The 27,550-nt window shown below is 44.9% G+C and overlaps 2 protein-coding genes across 2 annotated transcripts; one reads left to right on the top strand and one right to left on the bottom strand.

Moving 5' to 3' along the window:
- Positions 1-14,757: 14,757 nt before the first annotated feature.
- MRPS14 (mitochondrial ribosomal protein S14) lies at positions 14,758-16,704 on the top strand. Its single transcript, XM_054285801.1, has 3 exons — positions 14,758-14,821; positions 15,533-15,691; positions 16,209-16,704. The coding sequence occupies exons 1-3, from the start codon at positions 14,777-14,779 to the stop codon at positions 16,389-16,391; spliced, it is 387 nt and encodes a 128-aa protein (XP_054141776.1). The 5' UTR covers positions 14,758-14,776; the 3' UTR covers positions 16,392-16,704.
- Positions 16,705-16,706: 2 nt separating this feature from the next.
- Positions 16,707-23,553, bottom strand: CACYBP (calcyclin binding protein). The gene is made up of 6 exons (XM_054285802.1): positions 23,446-23,553; positions 22,704-22,896; positions 21,924-22,020; positions 21,324-21,423; positions 19,907-20,001; positions 16,707-18,222 (listed from the first exon to the last, which is right to left on the bottom strand). Exons 1-6 carry the CDS (start codon positions 23,464-23,466, stop codon positions 18,063-18,065), a joined length of 666 nt encoding a protein of 221 aa, XP_054141777.1. The 5' UTR covers positions 23,467-23,553; the 3' UTR covers positions 16,707-18,062.
- Between the last annotated feature and the right edge of the window lie 3,997 nt (positions 23,554-27,550).

A 27,550-nucleotide genomic window follows, 5' to 3' on the forward strand; every position in this document is an offset into this window, starting at 1 on the left:
TTGGTTAGCTCATACTTCTTCCCTGGCTGGAGCTGGCTGTCCAGAATTTTAATATCTTCTCAGGGAGAAAAAAAAAACCAAAACAAAACAAAACAAAAAAAACCCCACAAAAAACAAAACCAAGAACCCTCACCTTTTATGGCTGTGAGTAAAATAAAAAAAAAATTTAAAAGGCAGTCAAATGTGAAACCATGCACTGGGGCACACAGGATTAGTTTAACTCCAAGGGATGCTCATTTTAGAGGTGGATGACAAGTGTTATCATTTCAGCATCACTACCTGCCACACTGCTGATGAAAAAGCAGAAGGCAGCAGATGGAACAGTCACATAGGGAATTTGGTTAATTGTCTGTAAGCAAGCAGTACAGAGAGGTAGGTCTGGGATGGTGAGCAGAGCCCGGAGGAGAGTGGACCTCACATTCACCCTGTTCTGGGCCTCACCCCGGAGAGTGAACATCAATCTACTGCACATCTCCTTTGTATTTTCTTTGGGCTGGGAAAAATGACACAAGCAAAATAGCAAGATTTTAACCTGCAGAGATGTGATACTGGGGGCTGAGGAACCCAGTCTACAGAACACACATGGGTTAATGGGCCTTGCCAGCAGACTGGCAGTGTTTCCCAAAACCCAGTTCTGCAGGAAGAATAGGGAATGTACCCAGATAATGAGAACTGCAGACCAAAACAGGGAGAGGTGATAGTCTCAGAAAAGTTCACTCTGATGTAAATTAGGGGGCTATTATTTGTTAGTAGGTTCAAATTTATTTTTGGAAGTCTGAAGTGGATGGCTCCAGAGAAGGACAGAATTAAGAGGAGTCTGCAGCCCAGGCTCCAGAAAGAACAACACGTTTTAAGGCTTGTTTGACATAAAGTCCATAGAAGTTGCATGTAATGGATCAAGCAGGTTCTTGTCATGCTTAGCCAATCAGAGTATCTACAAGCAGGATCCCCCACAAGCCCCCTCCCAGAATCTGGAACATCACCCTCCAGGAGCTCCAGAGGCTGCTAGCAGGTTGGCCTGCAGATACAGATGTTCCTGGGTGCACATTGGTCAGCTTTGTCTCCTTTGCATTGGAGAAAGCTGTCTGAATCAAACTTTGTTAAGAAAATACTGAAACATTATCTTTGAGTTGTTCTGCAGAGTTCTATTTAAGCCCTGATCTTCTTCCTGTTCTCTGATAAAGACTTCTTCCTCCTCCCCAGGACTGGCTCATTACTGGAAGACTGAGGACAGATCTTCATCTCCATAAAAGAGATGGAGAATTCATGTCCTTTCCATGATTCCCACTTCACACCCTGGGAGAAGACCAAAGAATTTCTCTTACTAAAGTGCCCAGACCAGGTGCTAGGAGTCTACCACTGTCCACCTTAAATTCCATTTAACTCTCCAATAAACAGAGACTTTAATTATAATCAGTATTTCAGACACTCTTCATATAGATCAAACCTCTGTTTAGCTTGGAACAAAACAGGACTGAGCCACCTTGAATCCAAATTAAGCCTGTACAGTGAGATGTACCCCAAGGTGTGCACTAAAACCCAAGAGAAAGGCTACATCAGACAGTGAACAAGCACCCAGTGTGGTTCTTAGTGAGTGCTCCTTTAGGTGTTCCCCTCAGAAACCAACACAGCTCCACCTCAAGGATCTCTGCCCACAAGAAGCAGGGAACCATGAGCTCAGGTCCTCTGGATCCAGGGAGGAGAGAGTAAGAGTTGTAAGTTTTGTTATTAATCATTTTGCTTTCTAATGAAATGAGTTGGAGGGCAATCCCTCCTGCTCCAAGGAAAGACAGGAAGGGAACACAGCTCTGTGTGTTTTCTCCAGGCTATGGAGAGATAATCATCACACCAGCTCTGGTGCTCACCTCACAGTGATTGCTCTCCTCGGGCTTCCCATTGAGCTTGGCCAGGTGGAGTTCTTGCGCCACCATGCACTGTGGTGTGTCAGGGCACAGCTGCTGAGAGCCACATCATTGTCGCCTTCCCATGTTGTGAACTTCCAGCCACTGTGGTAGGTCCTTGCATCCCCTAAAAGAAGAGATCAAAGACACAGACAGTTAAGTTACTACAGCTGCTCAGCCTGAGGGCTTATCCACCCTTCAGGTGGGACACAGCAGGCCTGGCAGGGGAAAGCCACAGCACAGGATAGGTGTGCCCACAAATCTCTAAATCTCTATTAGAGGGGTGGATCCTCCCGACTAAAAACATAAACCTCATGGCAAGAGGGTATTAAAGCATAAAGGGAAGACTATGGACACAACAAGGATTTACCAGTGGCAGAAGCCAGCACTGCTGTTGAGCAAACTCCCATCTGGATAAAAAATGCTTTTATTTCCTCTTAGCTGGGAAGCCCCAGAAGCTGCTGCCCCATCAGTTTTTTCATAGAAACTTCCCAACTTGCCTTTTCAGGCATTTCCCTGGGTCACAGAGCCCTCTCTTCCCCATGAACAAGCAACTCCTTCTCCTGTGTTCAGCATGAGACAGGAGCACATGGACACACTCTCCTCAGCCTCCCTGAGCTTTTCTCCTCAAAGAGAACCACATCTGATCCATCCTGACCTACGGAGCTCCCACTCTACTGGCAAGACAAATACCCAGGTGCCAACATTTGCTTCCCTGTGCAGAGACAGCACCAGTACCAGGCCCTCCCCACCAGCACTACCTCTGCAATTCCCCACTGACAGCCTAGCTCTGTCCCTGCTTGAGGCAGCCTGGAGGAACTCATATACAGCACAGACAGATTCTCTGGCTGCCCACAAATCCACTCGGGAGCTTGTAGCAGATGGAGCTGCTGCTTGTGAGGTTGTGCAGCTTGTCAAGACCCAGAAATAAAGGACAATTACTCTTTAAAGTAGGAAGCCTGTTCGCCTATGTAGTCTTAGACTCTCACCCCATGACCATTTTGGTAAAATCAGCTATTTCCTGCCTCCTCCTTCTCTGCTTGAGGCTTTGTGACAATTTGCCAAGTTTATGCTGTCTTATCTCAGTTTCTGGTAAGAGACAGAAATATCAGAAGAAACAAACAACCTTAACCAGCACAAGACTGGCTGTGCTGCAATATTATTTTTCCCAGAACATTTAAAGACTCTTGCTCCAAAACTTTGCCCTATTTAATGCTGGATTCTCTGATTCACACACTGCATTTTCTGGCTGCACATAAGCACTGGGACAAATACTTAATTTTACAGTTTACTTTACTTCCCACAAATCTGAGCATGATCTGAACACTTAGACAAAACAAACTTAGACAAGATCCACAATGCATTTGGGTCTCTAAACTTCACCAAGATCAGAGGGGCATGACAGTAACACACAACAATTTATTTCAGTGGAAAAATATTGCTTATCACTGAAAGGTAAAAAAGGTAATATTTTTCTCTGGTTGTTTAGGGAGATCGCTATCAGAGAACCTCAGACCTCACTGCTCCACATTCACACACGCTCCCCACCTCAAAGCATCCATGCCTCTGCCTCCAGATTCCTTTAAGTCACTCAGCAGCTCCTGTGTGGCCAGAGCTGAGGTGGATGCTCACAGCACCAGCAATGAGAACACCAACAGGCATCAGCTGAACTGCACTGACTGTACACACACATAACCCCAGCCTGCTGGGTACACCTCCCTGAGACATGCTACTGCATTCAGGAAGGAGCTGAAACACAGGAGTGCAGCAGAGAGAAAGGAGTCTCAACTAATATTTGTATAATGTCCATGTTATTACATTGATCAAAAAGCAGGAAGAGGAGCAGAGCCCCACTCAGTGTCCCCCTGCCTCTGTCAGTGCTCATGTCACAGTGCACCTGCAGCAGCCTGCTGCCATCCCTGGCCAGGTAAATGGTGCACATGTCACTGGAGACATTTCTATTCTGCAGTCTGTGATACAGGCAGAGGAAGCTCACTGTGTGAGCAGAGCAGGAAAAACGGTCCATGAGCAAAACAGGAGGAGGCACTTCACCTTGGGAAGCTCCTATGGACAAGGGTACTGGAGAGAAGCACAGAACGCACAGCCCCTGCTGTGCCCTCACAGCTGCTGGCCTTCCCCACTGCCTGGGAGATGGCACAAGGTTATGGTCTCCAAGGGCTGCAAGAGATGGAACTCAACTTCCAGAAGAGTAACTCAGGGCCAGCTCCCAAACCTTGAGGAGGGGTCCTCACACATTTCCAAGGAATGTGCAAAAGACTTCTCCTTTGTGAAAGTCTTGTCTAGCTTTTATAGTTTGTAAAGTGAAGCGTCTGTCAGTCAGAAATTCAAGGCTTATCTCCCTTCAATCTGCTCTCAAGGCAAGATGTTTGTGGTCAGCTGGGAATTCCAGCTCCCTGGTACCAGAGATAACTCACTACAGGAGATCTTGGGTTATCTCACTAATTAGCACATTGCTGCAAGGGGGGAAGATGCCCTGAGCTGTTGCACCAGCTGATGGAACAGATAAGATCTTCTGTGGCAGAGGGGAAGTCCTGCTACACCACTGCAGAAATAAAAGACAAACTGAAGTGCAAGTCTTGGGCTGAACTGCAGCTGCCTGAAAGTTCACCAGTGACCTTCACAGCTGGCAAGCAGCAGAGTCCTAGGCCAAACACTACAATCCTTCTACAGATGTGGTTTGGGATGTTGTGTGAGCCCAGCAATCGGCTCAGCTGTACGGTGCCCAGGAGTGTCCATCAGGCTCAGTTCTGAGGAGCACTCACACATAGGACAGGTTTGGGCTCCATGCCCCAGTCCCAGAGCACAGCTCTCATGTGGCCTGCTGAGAGCCTCCAACTCTGTTCCCCTGCTGCAGATCCAGAGTGACTTCACAGGCTTTGTTGCTGTCATGGTTCAGTTTTCTTTAGTAAATACAGGGATACAAAGAAACCCAGAGCTTTACAGTTCAGTCTGTGCTGGATATGGGATACCAGCTCCTTCACTGGCATCAAAGTGTTTTCCAGTCAACAACAGTCATCAAAAAGTGTCTTATGAGGTGCCAACAAGGGGGCTGCAGTACTTCCCTCAAGATAAATGCAATTTTTAAATGTGTTGAAAGTAGCAACATTGGAAGCAGCTTCTCCCTAATCTTCATCCTGTGCTTGCTATATTCTGCATATTTTAGGAACATCTTAAGGAAACAATTTGATGAGTAAGGTTTTAGTGGCTTTCCAAGTTGTACAGAGGAGGTCTTTGGTGGGCAGTGCTGGCCTCTGGGGAAGAGTGCTCCAGCCCTGAAGTATACCTGAGTTTATATCAAAGTATAAAAGAATAATTCATCTCAATTGCCTGCTCTTCCACAAATCTCCCTGGAGGACTATGGAGACATTATTGTCTGTCTTTTCTATACAAACCAGGCTACAAAAGCCTGGCCCTGAAGAATGCTCTGAGGATAAGCAGAACAAAAATCATAATGCATCAGTGAAATAATGCAGTCATAAAAAGGCCACAGAAAAACACAAGGCTGTGCTTTGTCTGTCTTAGATAAATGAGAAAAGTCAAGCAGGCTGGCTCCTCCCAGGAAATGCTGCACAGTGTTACTGCTTAAAGCAGATAAAAAGGCAGAGAGGAAGAAATCAAAACACCAAATGTAAGAGCAGGGACAGTAGCACTGTAGAGCACAGCCCATGCTGTTTAAAATACTGTAAATTCATTACAACTGAAGAGCACCTTACACCAGGCTCATGAGTTAAGGGTATTCCATTATCTAATGAACTTTTGCTTCATTTGGGAGAGCTCCAAACAACTGCTTTAAGTGAAACAACCCAGAAACCGCCTCAGACAAGTTCAGTAGATATGTATCTGCAGCTGGACAGGAGAGGGAGCTAAGAGGTATCAAATCCACCCTAAGAAGCAAGGGATGGCAAGGGCAGCCTCAGAGGCTGCAGTCTCACAGCATTGCCCTTAAAGGCCAGCTGGCAGCTCCCATGGGTGCAGGGGGGCACCACTGTTTTATGAGACTATCAGATACATTTGGAAAAACAAATGAAATTTGGGAAATGATTCTATGGCTAAAGACCTAAAAGGGGTTTTGCATATCCAAACCCCCTTGCTTGTTTTTTCTCTCCAGCCCAAACTAGTAAATCTAACAGGAGCTTTATCTTTAGCTGTAAACTCTGTTTTCATCATGCAGTGTAAATAACAGCTACTTAAGTGAGTCACCATTTTGTTATTTGTGGAGCCAAATCATCTTGTACTGCTGGATACAGTGCAAGGAGGATAAAATAGGTGTGCTGACTGCTTTCATTCCCTGCCATTCTTGGTACTCTGGTAACCATATCTGCACATGAGATGAGCTCTGGCAGGGTCAGACATCCTCTGCCCTGCACTGGGTGAGATGGGCTGCTGCTTTCTGTGAACAGCTCAGGGAAAAGCATGGGTGTCCAAACAGGGCTACTCTTAATATTTCCCCTCATGGGCCCTGCTCATTTCTTCCACCTCTCATCCTTTATTTCTTGCCAAAGGTGGGCCTGAACTAGCAAGTGTGTGGGGGGATGCCCAATCCTGAGGTATTTCAGCTGGGGTTTAGGTCTCCTCCTCACAGCTAGGAAAGCAGGGCTCTTTGGCAGCAACAAAAGCACAGCCACTGCCCAGGCAGAAACAGAGCTCAGGCAGAATATGCTGTTACTGGCTTTTGCCTTCTGAAGATCACAACATCTTGCCCGAGTTGTTTTGGGAATTAACAAAAAAAAAAAAAACAAACCAAATCACCTGCCCAGGATCTGTGAAATGCAGGTCTCTGTCACTTTCAAATACCTTCCACTGTTACAATCTTTTCCCTGTTCCAATTCTCAGATGGAAGCACATCACTAGATTTCAGGAGTCCTAGTTTTATACCACAAGACAACAGCCAAAAGTAATGTGGCCCTTTGAGGACAGCCATACAACCCACGACCTTTACAGAGAACAACTATTTTTGTTTGTTTTATTAGGATTTTTTAATTCACTGAACTACTAAATACATCTTAACAGCCTGAGCAGTGAAGGTCTTGCAGATGCCTCTCAAATTATTGGAATAGCATTTTTTATGCTTCTGGACCCTCTAAATTCCAGGGCATGAAGCACAACAGCCACAGTGTAATTTACCACACATCAGCTTAGCTGCACTGTGATTTACCACACATTCGCTATGGTAAAAGTTGTGATGTACTAATGTGATGTGCCACCTGCATGTACTAATCTCAGCTCTTTTGTGAGATGGAAACACATTACTTTTCATTGTAATGAAAGATGCTGAGGCTTGTTTGTACCACCCTAGAGCAGCATACGCTGGGAATTGGGAATTTGAATAAATCACAGCTCAGCTCATTAGCAGTATGAGATGCTCACCTGTGGCAAGAAAAACCAAGCAAATTATTTTCTTGTGTGATATGAAAATCAAGTTTTCTCTTTAGGTCTAATTGCACTGCATCTGAGTACAGACTGAGCTGCTCTGCTCTTCACTACAGAGCTCCCTGTGTGCTGCAGGAGCTGCCCAGACATCTGCACCAGTGAGAACATGGGCAGGCTCGAGACAATGAACCAGCTTAAAAGTAGGGGACTGACTGATCCCCCCATGTGAGAGCTTCAGACATTCCCAAAAATTCCCCCAAGGCATCTCCTGTTATGTCTAGTCTAATTTATATGCTTAAATGTGTTGGTTAACATCCTGAGTTGAGCACCCCAAATATTCCTCCAGGTAATTTTTGTGAAGAAATGCACATGTTTGTCAGTAGTCAGTAGAAACTGCTTCTGTACTCACAGTCACAGATGGATTGCTGAATTGTAAAATTTCATTAAGACAGTGGTTCAAGAAGTGTTGCAGACTCAGCTGCAAACACCCTTCCAATGGAGACTCCCTGTTACCAAAGGACAGTGAGCAAATAAACTGTTTGGAGGATTTGATTGCCCACAGGTTTCTTAATTTATGTTATTATCCAAATAATCATGTTTTTCCTTTTTAACAAACACTCTGTCTGAAATGTGTATGAGCCCCCTGTCCCATTGGGAAATGCTACAACAGTCACCCAAGAAATGCTTGGATATAGTTTTTAAGGCAAGGCATGAATTACACATTCCAAATAGTTATGATGTTTGAGTTTTGGCCGTGGTTCTCTGTACTAACAGTAACTGGTCCTTGCTTTCGACCCTGTCCACAACAGGACTCAGTCATAAGCTGAGCTGGAGACCTGTTCATCCACATTAGTAAGAATTCATGGATTTTTTTACCTCACTAAAAATGTGTGCAAAGCAGGAGATGCTTTACCAAAAAAAGTAAAATTGATGAAGGAGTTTGAATTCCAAACTCAGCTCCCTCCAGTGCTGCTACAGCTCACCTGTCACAGCTCTGGTGCTTGCCTTCTTGCTTCTCTGGCCAGTTGGTGACATTCCATGTCTGGCTTCAGATCCAGAAGGTGATCACGCCATTTTCACTGCCCACCTCTATTTCATTGGTGTCTCCACCAGCCAAGGTGTATCTCCCCATCTACCTGTCTGTTGCAGTAAAGTGGAAAAATTATAAAAAAGGCTTCTTAAAATCAAACCTGCTCTCCTGGAATCAGTGGCTGGCCTTGTCAAGCTAGCACTTGGCAAGTTTCCATGTGAAAGCAATCCTAGTGGGAGCAGCTCACTAGCATAACAATCTATTCCTGGGTGAAAAATCTTTTTATACTGTTAGAAAAATGAAAACTGTCTCTCACAAACTGTCCCCGCACATAGACACCAAGAGTTTGAGTGATCAATCAATACAGAATAACAATTTGTTACTAACCAATAATTGGTAAGAAAGCTACTGACCAATGCGAGTCCCACCCAAGGTCTGTAAAACTGTATAAAAAGGAGTCATGTGAATAAAGAATGGGCTTTTTCCACCAAGAAGAAAATGGAGTCTGTGTGATTTATTCCCATGCCTGTCTAAGGGAGCCTCCATCTTATTCCATGAGCCAGTGGTGGTATCTTCTGTCACTCAGTTGGCTGTCACAATGGTTGGGCTAATGACTCCTGAGACAGCATTTCAAAGTGCAGGATTAGCTATCTCCAGTTGAATTAAACCCCTAAAACACCGGTCATGGCATGTTAGGAAGAAATTCTTCCCTGGAATGGGTTGCCCCGAGAAGCTGTGGCTGCTGCCTCCCTCCTGGAATTGTCCAAGGTCAGGTTGGATGGGGCTTGGAGCAACCTGAGCTAGTGGAAGGTGTCCCTGCCCATGGCAGGGGGTTGGGTTAGATGATGTTCAAGGTCCCTTCAAACTCAAGCCATTACATGTACATATTGTCCTTACTTTTGCCTTACTGCTTTGGACAGCAAAACCACTCAGGTTTCCCCCAACAGCCTTTGCAGAAAGGAAACCAGGAGAAAGAAGAATGTTCTGCCATTTAGAAGAAGCTCTCAATTTCTTTCTGCAGGCAGAGCTTGCAGGCTACCTGTCTCACCTTCTATAGATATCAACTTGAGGATTACCTAGATGCCTTAAAGATCTAGAAATAAGACAACACATTTTGAGACAGTGTTAATATAGAAGCTAGTCTTTAATTGGAGGCCTCCAGGGGCAAGTATGGAAAAATGCCCACCTCACATAGGGTGAAAACAGCTTTATAAGTTTAGCAAATTAGCATAATTACAAGAATCACCAATTAGAAAGACAGGTGATAAGGCAGTTCTCCCCCTTGGTTCAAACTCCTCTGGAGCCCCTCTTCTTCCAGTTGTTTATGACCAAGTGTCTTGGGAGCATAGCTCATCCTTGGTTCCCAGAGGAAGCAAAATTAGGAGTGAGACCTTTGGAATATGTTTTGTCTTTCTGTCTATTGGAATAGGAAAAAATGCTGGAGATAGCCAGGAACTATAACTATACAGCAACAGTCTACAGAGCTACAAATAAATGAAGAATATATAAAAGTAAAAATCATTTTGGCATCAACCTTCTGCCCAGTTCCAAGTACAGTGCCTACCCTTTCTCTGCCTGCACTGCCAGCCATCTGCTGCTCCTCCCTTTCTGTCTTCCCTACAGACCTGTCTCAGACTCCCTCAGGTTCTGCTATTTTAGCTGATGAATCAGAGCTCAGTGGCAGCTCTTGAAGTAGCTGGTATTTGCTTATTTGCACCTCCTAAGTTCCAGGGGTTTACATAAGAATATGAGAACTGGGGTTATTATTTTTCTTTTTTAAGGAGCTTTGCAGCCCCCATGTCTGTCAAGAACACCTTGAAAACACAAGTCAAGTGTGTTCCACAAAATCAAGAGTTTACACAGGACAGAAGAATAGCCTTAAAATGACAATGTGGAGGTTGTAGGTTCTACCTGCTCCTACCTGTACTTGCTTCTAGATGCTTGGGCTCACTGGCAATCCCCTTCACATGTGATGGAAGTGTGTCATGGTGAGATTCCACCCTGGCACCATGTACAATCTCATAGCTGAGCTGCTCTTTGGGCACATGGATTGGTTTCACCAACATTTCATACCCAGCTGTATAATCAGGAGGTAATTATCCACATCAGGTACTGGATCCCAGCTGACACCCAGGGAGTTCAGCACCTGTGTATTCTGGGGAGAAAGGAACTAAAAGAGAAACAAAGAAAAACATTGCAATGAGGAGCGTGTCTTGCCACATGGCCAAGCATGAATTTTTTTCAAACTTATTCTGACTAAGAAAATGCAGAACACTAGAGTTCCCAGCCTGTAGCGATCTTGGATTTATCAATTTCTTTCTGCTCAATAGCATATCATTAGATAGAAATAAATAATACAGCCAGTAATAAATATAATTTCCTGGATGACTCTTTCCAGCTTCTAAACCCACACTAGTATAAGGAAATCTTTCTCATAAAGCTCTCCCTTACCAATGCATCTAGGAAGAGAAAGACAAGCCTAACCCCTCTTTTATTATAACTACCAGAGTTAATTAACAATGTCAACTGATTCCCAACACTGGAGCGTGCAGCTTCTCTACAGCAGAGGCAGAAAGCTGAGCTTTTCTGAGTGCTGATGGAAACTTACATTTGGTGCCTGGAGGAGACCTGGGCAAATCTGCTGCACATAAGGCATTTCAGGACACCAACAATACCTCAACTGTTTTGTCATGAGACAGCTCCTTGGGGTCTTGAAGCAGACCATACAGAATACCTGCTTACCATCAAGGTTACCTGATTTTAATTACAACTGAGCTCATCCTAAGCTGATCAAACAATCTATCAGCTGTATTTCATTAGCAAGTTTTGTGGTTTGACACAGGCACTCAAGAAAGTTGCTCATTCACCTTCTGCTATAGCTGGGCAGAGAAGAGAAAAAATTTAAACAAAGGGTTCGTGGCTTGAAAGAAGGACCAGAAGAAAACACTCCAAGGGCAAAACAGGCTCAACTTAGAGTGAGTTTTTTACTAACAAAATCAGAGGAGGACAATGGGAAGTAAAATAAGCCCTTAAGACACCTTTTCTTCCCCCAACCTCTCCTTCCTTCCTACTGACAGCACAGGGAAACAGAGCACAGGGGTTTTGGTCAGTTTGTCACCCAAGGGTTTCTTCTGCTGCTCAGGGAGAGAAGTGGTTTCCAGCTATGCTTTCCCACCCCAACCCATCCTCCCCCTCCAAGGGACACAGAAACTAGCTCCACCTTTCTTTTTCTCCTGTGCAGACTTCTGAAACAAATCAAATATAAGAGATTGCTTCAAAGCTCTCAACAAATTTATGTCTAAATTCTGCAGATTCTCATCACAGTCCATTGCAGGAAACTCCCAAAGCTTTGTTTTGTGTTGTTTACTTCCAAACCCCTGGAGATCAGGTCCCCAAACACACAGACATATGCACAAAATCCCTTTGCTCAGCACCTAGCGATTAATAGCATTCTGGGCTGTAACATGATCTTGTGACTTCATGGGAATCACAAATTGAGCTCAACATTTTCCTGGGCTTAGAGATCATTCCAGAGAAAAAAACCCTGGACACAAGCATTTCTGTCAAGCATAATGAAAGAGAGCAACTTTTTTGGCTTCCTCATCATATAATAAAGAGATTTTTTTCCCCCTGCTCTTCAAAAGAGTGGGTTTAGCTGACTTTTTGTGGAGAATATAATGTCATACATACAACTGGCAATAACACCATATTAGGGAAGAATGCCTAACAGTCAGATCTGCCAGACACAGAATATTCTCCTAAGGGAAGGGATGAAAGAAACCCTGTTCACATCTTTTCAATTATTGCAGAGGAAAGCACAGAACAATAAAAGCTAGAGAGAATGTGTAATATTTGTGTGAAAGATTCCAACAATCTAACTGCATGTCTTTTTCCAGCCTACAGCCCAGTGCTTGAAGATTTAGGGTATCTGTTTAATATCAAGAATTAGGAACGAGCATTCTAAAAAGAAACTCTTCTACGTTAAACCCTAGCTCCATTAGAGCCAAAGGCAGAATTCCCATTTATATTAGCAAATATGTAGTTTTATACAGTTGAAGGAGAAAACCTAAGAAAGCTTAAGCCCTTCAAAATGGGCTTAATAAAACCCATTAAATACTATTGCACCTTTTGTAATAATAATAATACATGCTCATAATACAGGATTACTGATGTTTGTGTAAGGCTTCAAAGTCCTTGGAGGGCATCTGCTCTAAGAAGTCAGAGATAAACTGACATTTTCCCTCAAAACAAACAACAGCAATCTCAAAGAAATGAAAAATTATTTTCTCTTACCTATCAAGTACTTTCAACTGTCTGGTTCAGAGCCCTTCTGATGCAGGCACCACTTGCCAAGGTAATTTGAGCAAACCAAAACGTGACCAAATCCTCTCCTCTCCCCACTCCAGCTGCAAGGCAGCAACAGTCCCTGCAGGGAGTTTAAGAGCCCATGGACCAGATGAAAGGAACCAATAGAGGCCTCGGGGCGTTTCCCTCTTGCAAACCACCTAAGGAGCAGCCTGGCTTTGGGAACGATTTCCCTGCTCACATTCCTCTTGCCCATCAGCAGGAAGAACCATTCCCCATTTGTTTCATGCTCTGCTACTAGTCAAAAGCCAGAGAGCCTCTCCAGCTCTGTACATGTCTGCAAGAATCACAGGATGGTTACTGAGACTACCATATCAACAAGCACATTTGTAATATTCATGATGAGGAATTCAGGTGGAGTACATCAGAAAATAAAAATTAAAAAAAAAATTAAACTCAGCAGCAGTTAAACACTACATTTATTCAGCACAATACTTTCAAAAATCCCTCAAGAACTACCCACACGGTTACTTAACCAGGTGCATTACTGAGCCCAGTTTTTAGCTGCCAAACCCTCAGATTCTGAACAGTTCCTTTGATTTACTGCAACCAGAAGCTGTGCTGAGGGAGCTGAAGATGGCAGCAACCTGAGGAATATCAACATCCATCATCAATCCTTGCAAGTCTCAGCTGGGGAAGTGCCAATCACACAGGTGATGCTGTTGAGCAATGAGAGAGTCAGCCCTGGCTGAAGTAGTTCTCCTTTGCATTCTCACCCATTCCTCCTGCATCTGGACCATCTAAAAACACAAAAGGGGAATATACAAAATATACAGATATATACAAAATATTATATATTAATATGTACAGAATATACAAAATATTGTAGAAAAGAATGCATGCTGTAACATTCAAATCCCCTTTGATCACACCTATTGTACCTGCTCTGCTGATATATATACCAATTAATTTTACCATCTGAAAAAATAGCAAGTTACAGACAATTACAGAGAACAAAGCTTGAAATTCTCCCCTTGCAAACAGCAGAAATCTACCACAGTAAGCACCTAGGAAAGCTGCTGACTGCAGCATGGATAACAAAATTTGATTAGCCAGCCAACCTAGCTACTTCTTCCAGATTATTATATAGTTCTGGGCCAGTATAATTTACTAAACATATAAGTAAAACAACTAGCACACACAGAGCAAGAAGGTTGACAAACTGAGAGAACCAGCTTTCTCAAATGACTTTTTGAATGTAGCTAATGAGCTGATACAAACAGAAAACTATGAATTCAATATCAAAACTGTGATGCGTGTTCTCCCTGAAATCAGGAAATATACACATTTTAAATGCTGCCTAAGTGAAGTCCCAGTCAGTGGAACAGGACAGTTTCTCTTACTGAACAAGAACAATGGAAGTGGAATTTCCCATTTGTTTTTCTCTGTTTGGGGTTATGATTATTCAGGTTTGGATATTAGCAAAAGTTTGGACAACACTCTTAGGCACATAGTGGAATTCTCGGAGTTGTCCTGTGCAGGGCCAGGAGGTGAACTCGATGATCTTTATGGGTCCCTTCCAATTCAGAATATTCTACGATTCAAAACCCACCAGTAGAACAATCCCCTGCAAACCATAGGTATAAACCTATAAATTTAGGAACAGTCCTGGGTGACAAACAAGCAAAAGACACTCCTAAGGAACAGAGCTAGCCCAGAGCTGCGTGTCCCCAGCAGCACAAGCGGTCAGGACGCTCATGGACGATGGGCTCACAGACAGATAGCGACCCACAACAGCGGGGCGATGCCTTTGAGTCAATTTTCCTGCAGGGACAATTTCCCTGTCACTTTCACAGCCGCTCCCCTTCAGCACGGGATAACCCCGCTGCACACAAGGCCGGACTCCGATGTTTCTGTGGCAGATCCAGCTGCCTGCAATGACGGGAGGTGCCAGCGAGCCCTGACAGCAGCTCTGAGATATACACAGAGCACAGCCCTGAAGTGCGGCCGGGGTTCTTATCGCAATTCCAGCCTCAGGGGGTTAAAAAAAACAGGGAATGCACATTGGGAATGCAGCACTGGGAGGAGCCGGGAGCGGCCTGAGGGCGGGGCCTGCCCTGGTTGCGCGCACGCGCGGGGCAGCGACAAGATGGCGGCGGCCGCGCTGTGCTGGGCGCTGAGGGCGGCTCGGCAGGTCAGACCCACTCGCTCCCCTCCGTTCCTCTCACCCTGCTTCCCCGCGTCTCTCTGGGATCCTGTCTGCCCGGCCGAGGCGCTGGGGAGCGGGCAGGGGAGATGCGGGCAGTGTTTGACCGCTGCGGGCTCGGCCTTGTCCCCGCGGCGCGGGCACATCGCGGGTCCGGGGTTATGTAGCGTTCGGTGTAACTTCTGTTTTTTTGTGAAGAGAACTTGCTAACTCTTTATATGACGTTCAGAGTTATATACTAATGCAGTATGGAATCTGGAAAGTATGAAAGCTAATCTGTTATTCGTCAGAGAGAGCAAAGATCGGTGCTGCCCCTCGTGAGGGAGACGTAGACAGCGATGATGGTAGGAAGTGTAACGTGTCATCCAGGAGCTTAACGATGCTGGCATACAGGAGCCGAGGGACCGTGTCAGGGGAGTGTTAGGCTGGATATTAGCGAAAGGTTTTCCCCATGCAGGTGGCCGGGCACTGGAACAGGCTCCCCAGAGAGTGGTGATGGCCCCAAGGCTGCCAGAGCTCAAAAGATGTTTGGGCAACACTTCAGACACATGTTGGGATTGTGGGGGCCAGGCATTGAACTCAATATTCATCAGTCCCTTCCAACTCTGTGTATTCCATGCTTTATGGAAATAACAATTCATCCTTGACTAGGGTAGACTACGTGCAACAGGCAGGTATCACAAATTTTTTTTCAATCAGGTTCTCCCCTGGTCCTGCCCAAGGCAGGTGCGGAGCTACTATGTGGACTGGAGGATGCTGCGGGACGTCAAGAGAAGGAAGATGGCCTATGAGTACGCAGATGAGAGGCTGCGGATCAACGCCATCCGCAAGAACTCCATCCTCCCCAAGGAGCTGCAGGTACTGCTGGCTGCCTGCACCCAGCCACACGTGGCTCCTGCTGCTCTGGTGTGCTCAGGGCCACGGCAGTCACTTTATAGAGCTAAATGGCTGTCCCAGGTCACAGATGTTGTGTTTCCCAGCTCCCAAGCACAGAATCATGTCATATTCCATAGTGACTTCAGCCTTCTGGGGGTGTTTACAACAAGAGCACGTTCACCTGACAGGAGATTGTGTGCATTGGGTTTGGGGTGTTTTGAAAGCAGTGCTTGTGGAAGCAGCATATGTAACACTAAATACAGTAAAGTCACATTTCCTCCCCCCACACACACTGTCAAACCTATTTTCTTTATTTCCAATAATTCAGGATAAGAAACTCTAGATTTTTGCTTGCCTGATCTACCGGCATATGAAACCAAAGCAAAGGTTATTCATGAGGTGGTAGAGAAGTTTAGTCAACAGCTGGATTGTGAGGTGTGGCAGTAAGGCCTCTCTAGCTCCCAGGGAACACAGCTAAACCTTAGTGCTTGTGTTTTAGGAAGTGGCCGACAAGGAGATCGCTGCCCTGCCGCGGGACAGCTGCCCCGTGAGGATCCGCAACCGCTGTGTGCTCACGTCCCGCCCGCGCGGCGTGAAGCGGCGCTGGAGGCTCAGCAGAATTGTTTTCCGCCACTTTGCTGACCACGCTCAGATGTCCGGTGTACAGAGAGCCATGTGGTAATGATCTGCACGTGCGTGTGCAGTCAGGCAGAAGAAACAAACCAGGCTCATTTGTGTGGGTAATTAAAGCAAGACTGTCCTGCCTCAGAGCCCAGCATCAATGTCAAACTAATAAGGGAGGGAGGAGTTGTGCTGATTCATTAAACTCGCTGGATTACAGTTGGTATCAGCTGACAAGCAGCAGCACAACTGCACTGAACTGGTGTGTGTCAGAGGCAGTTTGACTGTGAGAAGAAAATCACTATGTGATGGTTGCAGAACTAAGCTGAGGTTTGTGGTATGGGCAATATTAGAAATAAAGACATACAGCACAAGGCTTGTTTAAGCAATTTTTTTGTTGCCATCATACGGTAAGTTCATCATGGTAATTTGGGTAAAAGCATCAGTAAAACTGCACAACAGGACAAAGTGGTATTCTGCTGTGAACAAGGGCAAGCACAGAGTGGAAATAAAACACAGCCTCAAGTTTAGATACTCTTGCTATGCTAACTCAATATATACGTGTATTAACGAGCAGACAACGTGGCTAAAGGACCCCTTACAAACTACACTGTGCTGGTTATTTCTCCTGTTCATAGTGCAGTGCTCAGTCCCATGCTTCAAGAACAAGGTGGCAAGGAAGCCCTAGTCCAGACCCTAACAGGAGAGTAATGGCTTCCTTAATTCACAGGTAACAACAAATCTGTCCTTGGGAGACACATGAGAAGGAGGCAGGAAGGACACAATTAGTAACAGGCGTGCTGCTAAGGTCATGTTTGCCCTGTACTCTTCTTCAAAGCACTGCAGTAAAGGGAGGGCAGTGGCTGCTATGTCCTCCCCAGCAGGGCTGAGAGGTGACAATGAAAAGGCCAAATACCACTAGCAGGAAACTGACAGCAACCCATCACACCCAGCTGAGTTATACTTTGGTGTATAAGCCACCTTAATATACTTACTCTCTTACCTTAAAACCCTTTCAAAGTTGATGCAGAAAGTGGAGCTTATCCCTTGTTTCCTACTGTTCAGTGCTGGAGCCAGGGCAAGCTCCCTGTCTCTGGTCTCCTGCTGATGACTGCAGACTGCATCCTGACTGATGCCATCTCAGAGATGGGCTCACAGCTAGCCCAAGCACTTTGATTTCCAAAATTCATAGTAATAGTATTAGACAGGAATAGCTTCTGAGAGTAATCATTAAATTTGAATACCACAGGATTAACACCATATTGTTTCTGCTTAACTATCAATTGCTTAGATTTCTGCTTTCTTCAGCAGTTCTCCCTTTGTGACATGCTTTATAGTTCAGCACTTTCCCATTTTTAATCAGAAAGCTACACCCTGTGAAGTGAGCATGACACTAGCCCCAGCAACCACATGGGTCCAGCTGCCACTGGCAACAGAGGCCTTGACCCATCCTAGTTTAAGATTCCTTTACTTTTACATCCTATTCTCAGTCTCACAGCACTCCCCACTCCTCTGAGAGGCTTTGGATATATCCCTATGCTTCACTCCTCAGGAAATGCTGAACCACTTGACTGACAGAAATGCTTTATAAGCTATTTTATTTAAATATTTTCTCCAACCTGAAATGGAAAATGACTGTCTTTGCTTGGAAGAAGGTTATGTAAACGATGATCTTTGCAGCACAGCGTGTCTCACATGGAAGATCAGTTTTAAGGCGGCCCTTAGAGTGCTTTCAGATATCCATTGGTATGTCCCCTTTGTACTGCTTTTCTCTGCTTTCAACCCAGGCCTTGTTGATGGTGCGCTTCATCTCATCGTCCCCTTCCGCATACATCTTCTTTAAAATGTTCATAAGCCCTTCACTAGGATCTGCGGTGTCATAGGCAGCCTTCCTGCAAGACAGGTACGTGACAAGGTCAGGAATACCCAACAAAAGGAAGGGCTGATGTTTGTTTGAAACATCCTGGGAACAGTGATCTAAAATCTTTTGCTTTGGCAGTCTTTAGATCACAGCAGTCTCAGCTGGCTTCTAAATAGGAAGAATCCTAAGAAACACCTTTAAACCAAGGGCAAGTTAAGTAGTATACCTAGAGATGTCCCATGGGATGGGACAGGATTTGATGTGAAGCATTTTGCAGTAAACATGACCCTGGAAGCACTCCCAAAATTAACTGCAGGAAGCAGAAGTGAAATATAACAGACAGAGAGAGTGCCAATACCTGCCTTGTGTTACGTGACAGGTGAGTAAAAATGAAGAAATGACCACATCAAGCACATTCACAACCCAAAAGGCTTTTTTCTGCTTCCCATTTTTCAGCTGATCTCCAGAGGTTAACTGACTTCTTAACACAATGCATTTCAAAGCAATTTTCTCAGGTGATGGACAGTGCCCCCCGCAGTCAGCGCCGTGGAGGATGTGGCCTGTATGACCCGACTATAAATAATGCCCTCCCTATCCCATTTTCCAAAATCCTGTAGGTAGTCCTAGTGCAGTCCAGCTCAAAAACACAGCAGATGAAAACAGATCAGCAGAGGGAGCAGTTTCCTCATGCTCAGGGCTAACCATCAGCTGCACAGACCCTGCCGGGGAGCAGCATTTCTGGAGCTGCTCGTTTGACAAACAGTAAATCTTTGGGAATTCTCTGCACAAGATACAGGTTTAACAAAGTGACCCTGTCCCTCCAGAAAACTGCATTAATTGTCAAGTCACTTCCTCTTAAATCTCCTGTGATGCTATTTGAGTGGAGAAGGCTGTTTTGCCCTAAATTCAGGTACTTATGCCTGATCAGTTTTAGCAAATCACCCTAAAAACATGCACAAAATGAATTGTTTGGTAGGGACAAAATTCTCAAAAGTGTTCTCATTTTCAAGGTGTTTGTACGCGAAAAATAACATTAAATCATTATATGATATACATATTTTATAAAGTCTCTTGTCCCCAGGTGTTTCCTGCTGTCATTTAACACCCTCATACCTGTGTATGTCTAAGCTGCCTGCTGCTCCCAAGCACTTGAAGTATTACAAACTGGCTTGAGACTTTGGGAAACCATCTAAATAAACAAAGACCTGCTTTGCCAAAAGAACACTGGGATTTTTGTGCAGTCACTTCACACACAGGTGACAATAATGATTTTGACCAGTAGAGGTGCAGGGGATCTACCCATGTATTTCTATATAATACACACTTGATCTAAAAACAGTCCCCTCACTAATGTCGATCTGGCAATCAATGCTGCCATCAAAATGCAAATGAATCTTTCATTGGTTGATTCCCTTTAGAATTCTCACTGCAGGGCTTCCCAATCACATGTCCTATGACGCAGCCTTCATCATTAGCAATAGAACAGTGGAGGAATGGCAGCTACTCAAAAGTCTAATTTCTTCTACTCGCAATTCTACAAATATCAAAAGAAATCCCAACCTAACAATCCTCCAACATCTCAGGGTCTCTCCCCCAGACCACCAATCCTCAGAACAGCTGTAGTGAGAGATCAGTACAGATCTCTCCCAACAGTCCTAAAACAACACAGAGACCAGGAAATGAAAAACAAGATGGAGGGTTGAAAAGACACTTACTCTTTCTCTTTGCTTTCTTTTTCCACTTGAGTGAGACAATCCCATTTTTCTTCCCGCTTCTTCTTACACATGACAAGGATCATGTCTGTCTTTATCTGTATGGTGAACAACATACAGATAGGAAGGCAAGAACTCAGAATGCTTCATAAAGGGATGCCAGTCACAATCAGTAAGGTCAGCTTGTACCATAAGCCTCTTCCACACTCACAAATTCCTGAAACACTTCTCTCAGCTATCCATCATTATGTAACATACAAAAATTATAGCATGTACTCAGCCTCAGGGTACAAAGTATTACCTCCACTGTAGACAATTTATATATGTGGTTATAATAGTACAGTCTTACAGTACCAATACAGAAGAACATAATGTGCTGCAGGAACACAGTTCAGTGATTTGAAGGATGCTCAAGCACCCAGGACTGCCTGGTAAAGAGTGACTACTTTTTCTAGACTTCTCCAAGCATGCCAAGTTGAGGTAGAGGCTCCTCCAATTTATTTCTCCAAGGACAAGAAACTAGTTTTAGGGTATTGCTTAATCTTGCAACATGTCTGCAAGTTACAAAGCCTGTTGACTTAAAACCCTGACCTAAATTTCACAAAGAACTCCTGCCTGCCAAGGGTCTACTGCAGCTTTAGCTTGGCTAAACAAGTACATGACCACTGCTGGCCTTCATACTGTATTAAAAATCACCAGAGCATCACTCTTGTTTATTCCAGCTGGTTTAGTTTCACTCTGCTCATTTTAGGCCAATATGCAATTGCACCAGTAGCTCTTCACATCTGATGTCACCAAGCACAACAGAGAACTCACAGGAGGTATGTGACACACCTCAGCCTGGAAAGGTGCCACAAGCAGCAGAGTACAGATATCACAAGCCAGCAGCAGTACAATGTTACCATCTGTCCTGGTTTTGGCAAGGATAGAGTTAATTTTTCCCATATAAAATTAACATCCTGCTAGGGTTAAACCACCATGCCAGTGCTGAGTTCTGGAGCAACACACCCTTACTAAGGCAGAGCAGGTTCCAGACTTGGCTTTGGGAATTAAGCCTATTAAAGCTTCCCAAGATTTCAGTCTGCTGACAAATCTCCTAAAATCGCAAAGAATTTCTCAGGGGTATTTAAAAGCACAAAGATGCAAGTGAACACTTGGTGGTATTTTCTGCTTAATTATTTCTGAAATCCTGTTGGTGAGCGATTAAATATCCAGACATGATCTCCTGAAATAGGATTCCAGAGACTAATTCTGCAGTTATGACAATCACAGATTAGAAAGACTCATGTTAATAGTGCAAAGACTTAGCAGCAGAAGGGAGGCACTGAACACGAGAATGGAGTCTCCTGCACAAGCCAGGCAACGAACAGGATACTCTGTGAGAGCCCTCAGTGACCTCTAGCAGACAAGGTGCACTGACCTTTCTAGAGCTGCCTTCCACTGAGATGGGCTTCAGGAGGTTGTTGAAGGTCATGGTGTAGTTCTTCCCATTCAGATTCTTCACTAGCAGATCAAATGACCTGGATCCAGGAAGTGGAGGGAGGAAAGGCACAAATATTCCAACCATTACATTGTCCGAAAACCGTTTAGCAGGCTGTTCTTTCCTATTTCTTAGGAAAGTAGAGTACTTCTTGGGAAAGCAGGCCAACAGGCTTGAGTTACTTTATTCCCAGGCCTCTCAAAATCTTCAGTTCAATTTTAACAGAGAAATTAAAAGAACCAATCCAGACTCACATCAAATCAAGATCTTTAGGATCCTTTCTACCGACAAACTTTGAAAACCAAATTTCCTCAACGTACACCTCAGTTCTATCATCACAAATACCCAGGGCTAACACTATGTGCCCTGTCAAGCATGGTGAGGTGCACTTGTAAAATGAAAACACCCTGATACCCTCAAGTGCTATTAAAAGCTAACACAACTGAAGTTTAAAAAAAGAAAAAAAGGAGTGGAGAAAAAAAAGGCTAATCCAACACTCCTGCATTTCAGTGTTCTTGTTGTGCTACAAGATGAACTCACCTCTCTGTGAAATTCACCTGCACATTCTCAGCTGGAAGCTTCTGGACACCATTTAAAGAGATGTAAATCTTAACAAACTTATCTGACTGATCCCAACCTGGAAGTGAAAAAAAGGGATTAAGTTCTTCCTTTCCTCCATAAGCTTCATGCACTCCAACTTCCCCCACAAAGGCCCCTAGAACAACTAGAGTCTTTTCCTTACTGAAGCAATTTTCAGAGTGATAAAAGGAAAACATGAATTATTCAGGAATAACTTGAGAGCAAAGGGAGGTCCCCCCATGTAGCCCTGTTCCCTGAAAATTCTGAGAAAACCCATGTATCAGCTCAGGTCAAAAGAGAGCAACCCAGGCTGTGCAGGGGGAGTCAGAGCCAGCTGTTTGCTCCTGCTGCAGTTTCCTTGACCCAATTCTTCCCCTACTCCCTGCATCTTGAGCAATTCCCTCTCCTCTCACCTACATGGGGAGCAGAGAAGCCAAAGCTTACTCTTACATTCCTGCTAAACACTAAGAAATGGAAAAATACCAGCTGGTACAGCAAGGATACTTAATGCATCCCACCAAACACTATCACACAAACATGATCAACACACATCAGAGTTCAGATGGCAAGTAAACATCTGGTAGCTTTTAAAGTGGGGTCTCCAGTGTGGAATAAACACTGGAGATGTGGAATAAACAATTAAGGCTTCACTATGATGCTAAGTGGCAACTCTAACTCCCAGTAAATGCGACCCTGCCATCTCTTCAGAGAAATGCTGGAGCTCCAGAAAAATAATCTTACCATAATTGTTTATTTTCACTGTGTACCCTCCCAGTGATGACTTTTCTTCCTCTGTCACATCTTTTGGCTTCGGTGGAGGCTGATTCTTGATTTCCAGCTCCAGCTTTTGTTTCTCTGCCGCAAGGACATCACGCACCCGCTTCCTAGTGGCTTTTGTGAGCAGCTCTTTAACCTCTTCCAAATCTTTCTGCAACTGGTTCGAAAACAAAAAAATCACACGTATACATTAGACACATTCTTTGTGCTCAGGGCTCGCAGCTTTTTATAACAATTTCATGTATTCCAGATGCTGGAATTTCAGCTTTATCAGGTCAGTAGTTTAGTTTCCCACTACAATCATTTAAGCACGGAATCATCCCTTCCTCACCCCCTGTCCACTCCTGTAGATATGTACAACCATAAAATCCTAATTCACAGAATGGGTCGGGCTGGAAGGGTGCAACTCCCCTGCTCAACCACGGCCATCTCAGCGCCTAAGACCGGAAAAGACCTCCAAGACCATCAATTCAGACAAGGTTTAAGCTTTCAGTGCTTAACTCTTCATACACTGGTTCCAGCAGGAACCAACAGCAGCTGGGCGGATGGCACAGCTCCCTCAACACGCACCGCCGCAAGGGGAGACCTCCACAGCCCTCAGCGAACGCGGGGACTGACGGCTCCCGCCTCCCAGCCGGGACCCCACCGCTGCCCCTCGCCCCGGGCCCCGCCTGCGCCCGGGGAGCAAAGCCGGGAATCGCCTCACCTCCTCCCGCGCCACGGCCATGGCGGCTCCCCGTGGAACCTCTGGAACCTTCCGGCCGCGGGAAGTGACGCGCGGGCCGGGCCCCGCCCGCTCCGGCCCTGAGGAGGCGGGACCGGGAACTTCTCCCCCCGCCCTGGGCTCTGAGGGACGGGGGGGATCCGGAGCTTCTCCCCGCGCCGGGCTGAGGGATGGGCAGGACCGGGGGCTTCTCCCCGTGCCGGACTGAGGGATGGGCGGGACCGGGAGCTTCTCCCCGCGCCGGGCTGAGGGATGGGCGGGGCCGGGAGCTTCACCGCCCGCCGAGCCCTGAGGGACAGGCGGGACCAGGAGCTTCTCCCCCCCCTGGGCTCTGACGAGCGGGCGGGACAGGGAGCTTCTAACCCCGGCCGAGCCCTGAGGAACGGGCAGGATCAGTTTTCCCGCCCGCCGGGCTCTGAGGGACGGGCGGGATCAGGCGCTTCCCCGCCTCCCGGGCTGCTCTGTGTGAGGGGCGACTGAGGCAGGCATGGGCCGGGTTTTAGTTTGGCCATCAAAAATCTCCCCTTCATTTTACAGCAGGTGCCCCCGAGCTGTAAACTATCAAGGTCGTAGATTAAATTTGCAAAATAAGATGTTGTTTTCATTCTTCGGGAAAAGAGTATCAGGCTCATGTGGTGGAGGTAAATAGTGATCAAAGTGGGAGAAATCTCTGTTCCCGGCCTTTAAAGGAAGATGGGCTTATAAACTTAAGTGCCCTGTTCTGTGTCTGCTCCTCATTTTCATTACGGTAGAAAAAGACCTTCAAGATCAATTCCAGCAAGATTTTAGCTCAAATTCTAAGATTTCATCAATTAAAAAACAACCAAATCCAGTAGAAGTTGGATGGATGGCACGGTGCCCTCAACACTCACCACTGCAGAGGGATGCCCCCCAGAACAAATACATAATAAGCTTTCTACAACAAACCCAGAGAGTAAATTACTGTTGGGAAATTGTTCCTAACCTGTAATGTCACAATGTGTACTCTGGGAGTGACTTTATGAGTAAGAGACTTGGTTATCAAACCATTTGCAAGGAAAATATAACTTTTATTTACAGAGCATTTGGCGATATGCATGTAAAAACATGCTGGTGTAATGCTACCAAAATTCTCTTCTAAGCATTTTCCTCATCAAAAGAAAAACATGACTGTTTACACCGTTACTAAATCAGCTCAGTGAGCACCAAAAAAAAAAATTTCTATAGCCCCACTGGGCATTAAAATGTCCCTGGAAGAAAACAATAAGGCAATAGCATTCTTTCCCTCAGCAGGAATGTAGAGGGGACAGTGTTTGCCCCCAGATGTCCTTTATAGACATTGTGCTCCAAGGCAGAACTGAGCCCTTCAGTGGTGAAAAAGTCAATTTCTCCAGAATAAGATGCCAGTTTGATAACACCTGTTTTACCAAACTGAGGAATGCCAGCTCATTTGCTGGTATGGGTTTGCATGGGCTTAGGGTCTGGGTTTTTATCTCTTCTAAAGTGAACGCCCAGGAACTCCTCTGTAAAGAGATCCGTAGAGGTAGGGAAAGGAGAAGAAATTTGATGAAAATGAATTCATAGAAGCCCTGATGCCAAAGATTTATGTTCAAGTTGGCATTCCCCAAAGTGGTTTTAACAGCTGTTGAAGTGAGGTCTTTCTTATAACCCTCTGCTGCAGTGCTTCTGGATCGCAGTGGAGAAAAAATCTGCAAAATGAACTGTGGGTATTCTGAATTTCTATAGGACTATGCATAAGCCTAACCATCTTCAGGAATAGCATTTGGAGACAACATAGTTGATGTTATCCAAAATAGAGTATGGCCAGCTGGAATTTACTTTTAGGGCATTTTTAAAAATTGATTAAGGGCAGTTGCTTGTCACAGTCTATGTTACAGTTGAGACAGCCAGGATACACAGAATATCGCCATACAATTTCAGAAGGTTTTAAGCATTTGCCCATACAGAGTAACACCTCACCTCATTGGAAGACTTCAAGCATCTGCCCATACAGAATAACATCATATCACTTCAGAGGGCTGCAAGCATCTCCCTTCTTGTTCTTTAGCCCAGCCTGTTGATGCATTGCACCTGTGTGCCCTCTGTGCCTTTTGGTGGTTGCTCAGTGCCCCTGGGCACTCCATGGCTCACTGCTGTCAGTGCTGCTCACAGCTGTAACCCACTCCCAATTACCACAAACTGTGTCCCTACAGTTGTTTATTCAAACTACTTCCTTATAATTTTTTTTCTGTATAGCAGCAACTGAGAGAAGGAAAAAATTTTTGGTTTTTAATTTAGCTACTAATCTTTGAGTTTCTCCACACTCAGTTGTGGTCTTATATTATTGTTATGGTCTTATACGTGGTCAAGTGCTCTTATTTTTACCATTTAAATTGATATTGCTTTCTAATTTAAGTTCTGACTAGAGGAGGAAATGCGTTTGTTAACCTAGAAATGCATTTGAAGTGAGTCTGTAATTTTTTTTTTCCTTAAGTTTTTTTTTTTTAAGTGTTTATTTAGTTTCCTTAAATGATGAGCATTTCTGTACACATGGCACTTCCCTTTGAGTGGCAGCTTCCATGTGGAAGAGTTGTCACTCTTGTCATGTGAAAACAAGCTCCACATAGCTCTCCTTTGCAGGAAGCTGCAGCAGCATCTGGATGCTGCCTGCTCTCCTGACAAACACTTTGGATACTGATGTGGAGGTAAATCCATACAAAATGTTATGGCTGGTAAATTTAATCTTCAGCCTTTGTCCCTCTTTGCCTTATCTTCCCCTCAAGTGCTCTGTGCTTTTGCTCTTATCTGGGAACAACAGCAGTTCTTCTCAGTTAATGGAAAATAAATCCTGGAGCAGTTGCTCTCACGGAAAAATGGTTTTATAAAGCATTTGGATACTTTTGACTGCGGCACATTCTGCTCTGTGCTGTTCTAGCTCAGCCCTGCCCTCTCTCAGTAGTCACTTGCCAGTTTCTTGGTGTTTCCTTCTGCCCCCTGTGTCTCTTCTGCAGGCACCTCAAGGCTTGTGTACTCCAGGGAAGCACGAAATCCTTAACAACAATTATTATCTCACTGCTGTGTGTCACCAACCTTTAGGAAAAGCATTCTCTGTGCTGGACACCTCTCTGCTGGGTGAGGAGCAGGGTGAGCCCTCAGCTCTCAGGCACAGCTCCCTGTGAACAGGGACATTATCCTAAGAACAGGCTGGAATCAGCATGCACCCCCTTTGGACAGCCAAGCTGGCAAGTCACTGTGCCCTGGTGCAGCAGAGCTGCTGCTGAGAACTGCGTCAGAAAACCTGACACAGCAGCTGCTTCTTCCTGCAAACACATTTAAGCTGCTGCTTAAGTAAATGGCTTAGGAAAATAAGCACCTTATCCCCAAGTCGTTTTCCATTTCCATTTATTTTACAAGGCATCGTTCACACAATGATAACAAGGTACTGATCTGAACAATTCTGTAACAATTAAAAAAGTAAACATTTGTTGTGACCAGGTACATTGAATTGCACTTTTAATAACAAGCATTACACTTATATTTCCATTTTGCACTTTATGTAATACATGGATGTGTTACCTGAATGGCTCTCAGTTGGAAGTGTGACCTCTCTATGATGCTCTTTTTTCCCTGACTCCTCAGGATTTGTGAACTTGGGACACGCCCAGATCACAAAGGCAACCCCAAATCTGGGAAACTTCATTGTCATGGAGTCAGAGCTTTGGAGCTGCTCTGTTTTTAGTGTGCTGGAGCGAATCCACCTTAATGGCAGACACAGAGGGAGATGATTATGCTTGATTAGAAATTTTCTGCATTCATATGTCATCTTTTCCCAATTCAAAGAAGCCAGAGCATTTTCTTCCATGGGAAAGCAAGAGTTTCTAAAGCTCAAGAGTGCTCCTGGCTCAGCTTTCAAGGGTGCTACAGCAGAATTGCAAACCCAGGGGTAACTGAAAGGCAGGAATTGAGATCTGAAGAAAAATCTGGGAACATCTGCTGTGGTTTGCATTGGTAGTACCATCCATGTATTATATAAAATACAAAAATAAGAGAAACTGTAAGGAAATTAGTACAGCCCAGGATTCTGGTGGTATCAAATGAAATTTATGAC

The sequence above is a fragment of the Melozone crissalis genome, unplaced genomic scaffold (genome assembly GCF_028551555.1).
Source record: "Melozone crissalis strain CALT ecotype California unplaced genomic scaffold, PUWL_Pcris_2 ptg000045l_1, whole genome shotgun sequence".
NCBI classification, from domain to species: domain Eukaryota; kingdom Metazoa; phylum Chordata; class Aves; order Passeriformes; family Passerellidae; genus Melozone; species Melozone crissalis.

What these genes read in the sequence shown, in the direction of transcription:
- MRPS14 (XM_054285801.1), top strand. Translation starts at nt 14,777, where the DNA reads ATGGCGGCGGCCGCGCTGTGCTGGGCGCTGAGGGCGGCTCGGCAG. An exon ending in CGCTGAGGGCGGCTCGGCAG is followed by an intron (nt 14,822 to 15,532) that starts GTCAGACCCACT and finishes TTTTTCAATCAG; the next exon opens with GTTCTCCCCTGGTCCTGCCC. An exon ending in TCCTCCCCAAGGAGCTGCAG is followed by an intron (nt 15,692 to 16,208) that starts GTACTGCTGGCT and finishes CTTGTGTTTTAG; the next exon opens with GAAGTGGCCGACAAGGAGAT.
- CACYBP (XM_054285802.1), bottom strand. Translation starts at nt 23,466, where the DNA reads ATGGCCGTGGCGCGGGAGGAG. An exon ending in CAGGTGAATTTCACAGAGAG is followed by an intron (nt 21,424 to 21,923) that starts GTGAGTTCATCT and finishes TCCTGGATCCAG; the next exon opens with GTCATTTGATCTGCTAGTGA. An exon ending in TGGAAGGCAGCTCTAGAAAG is followed by an intron (nt 20,002 to 21,323) that starts GTCAGTGCACCT and finishes TTCACCATACAG; the next exon opens with ATAAAGACAGACATGATCCT.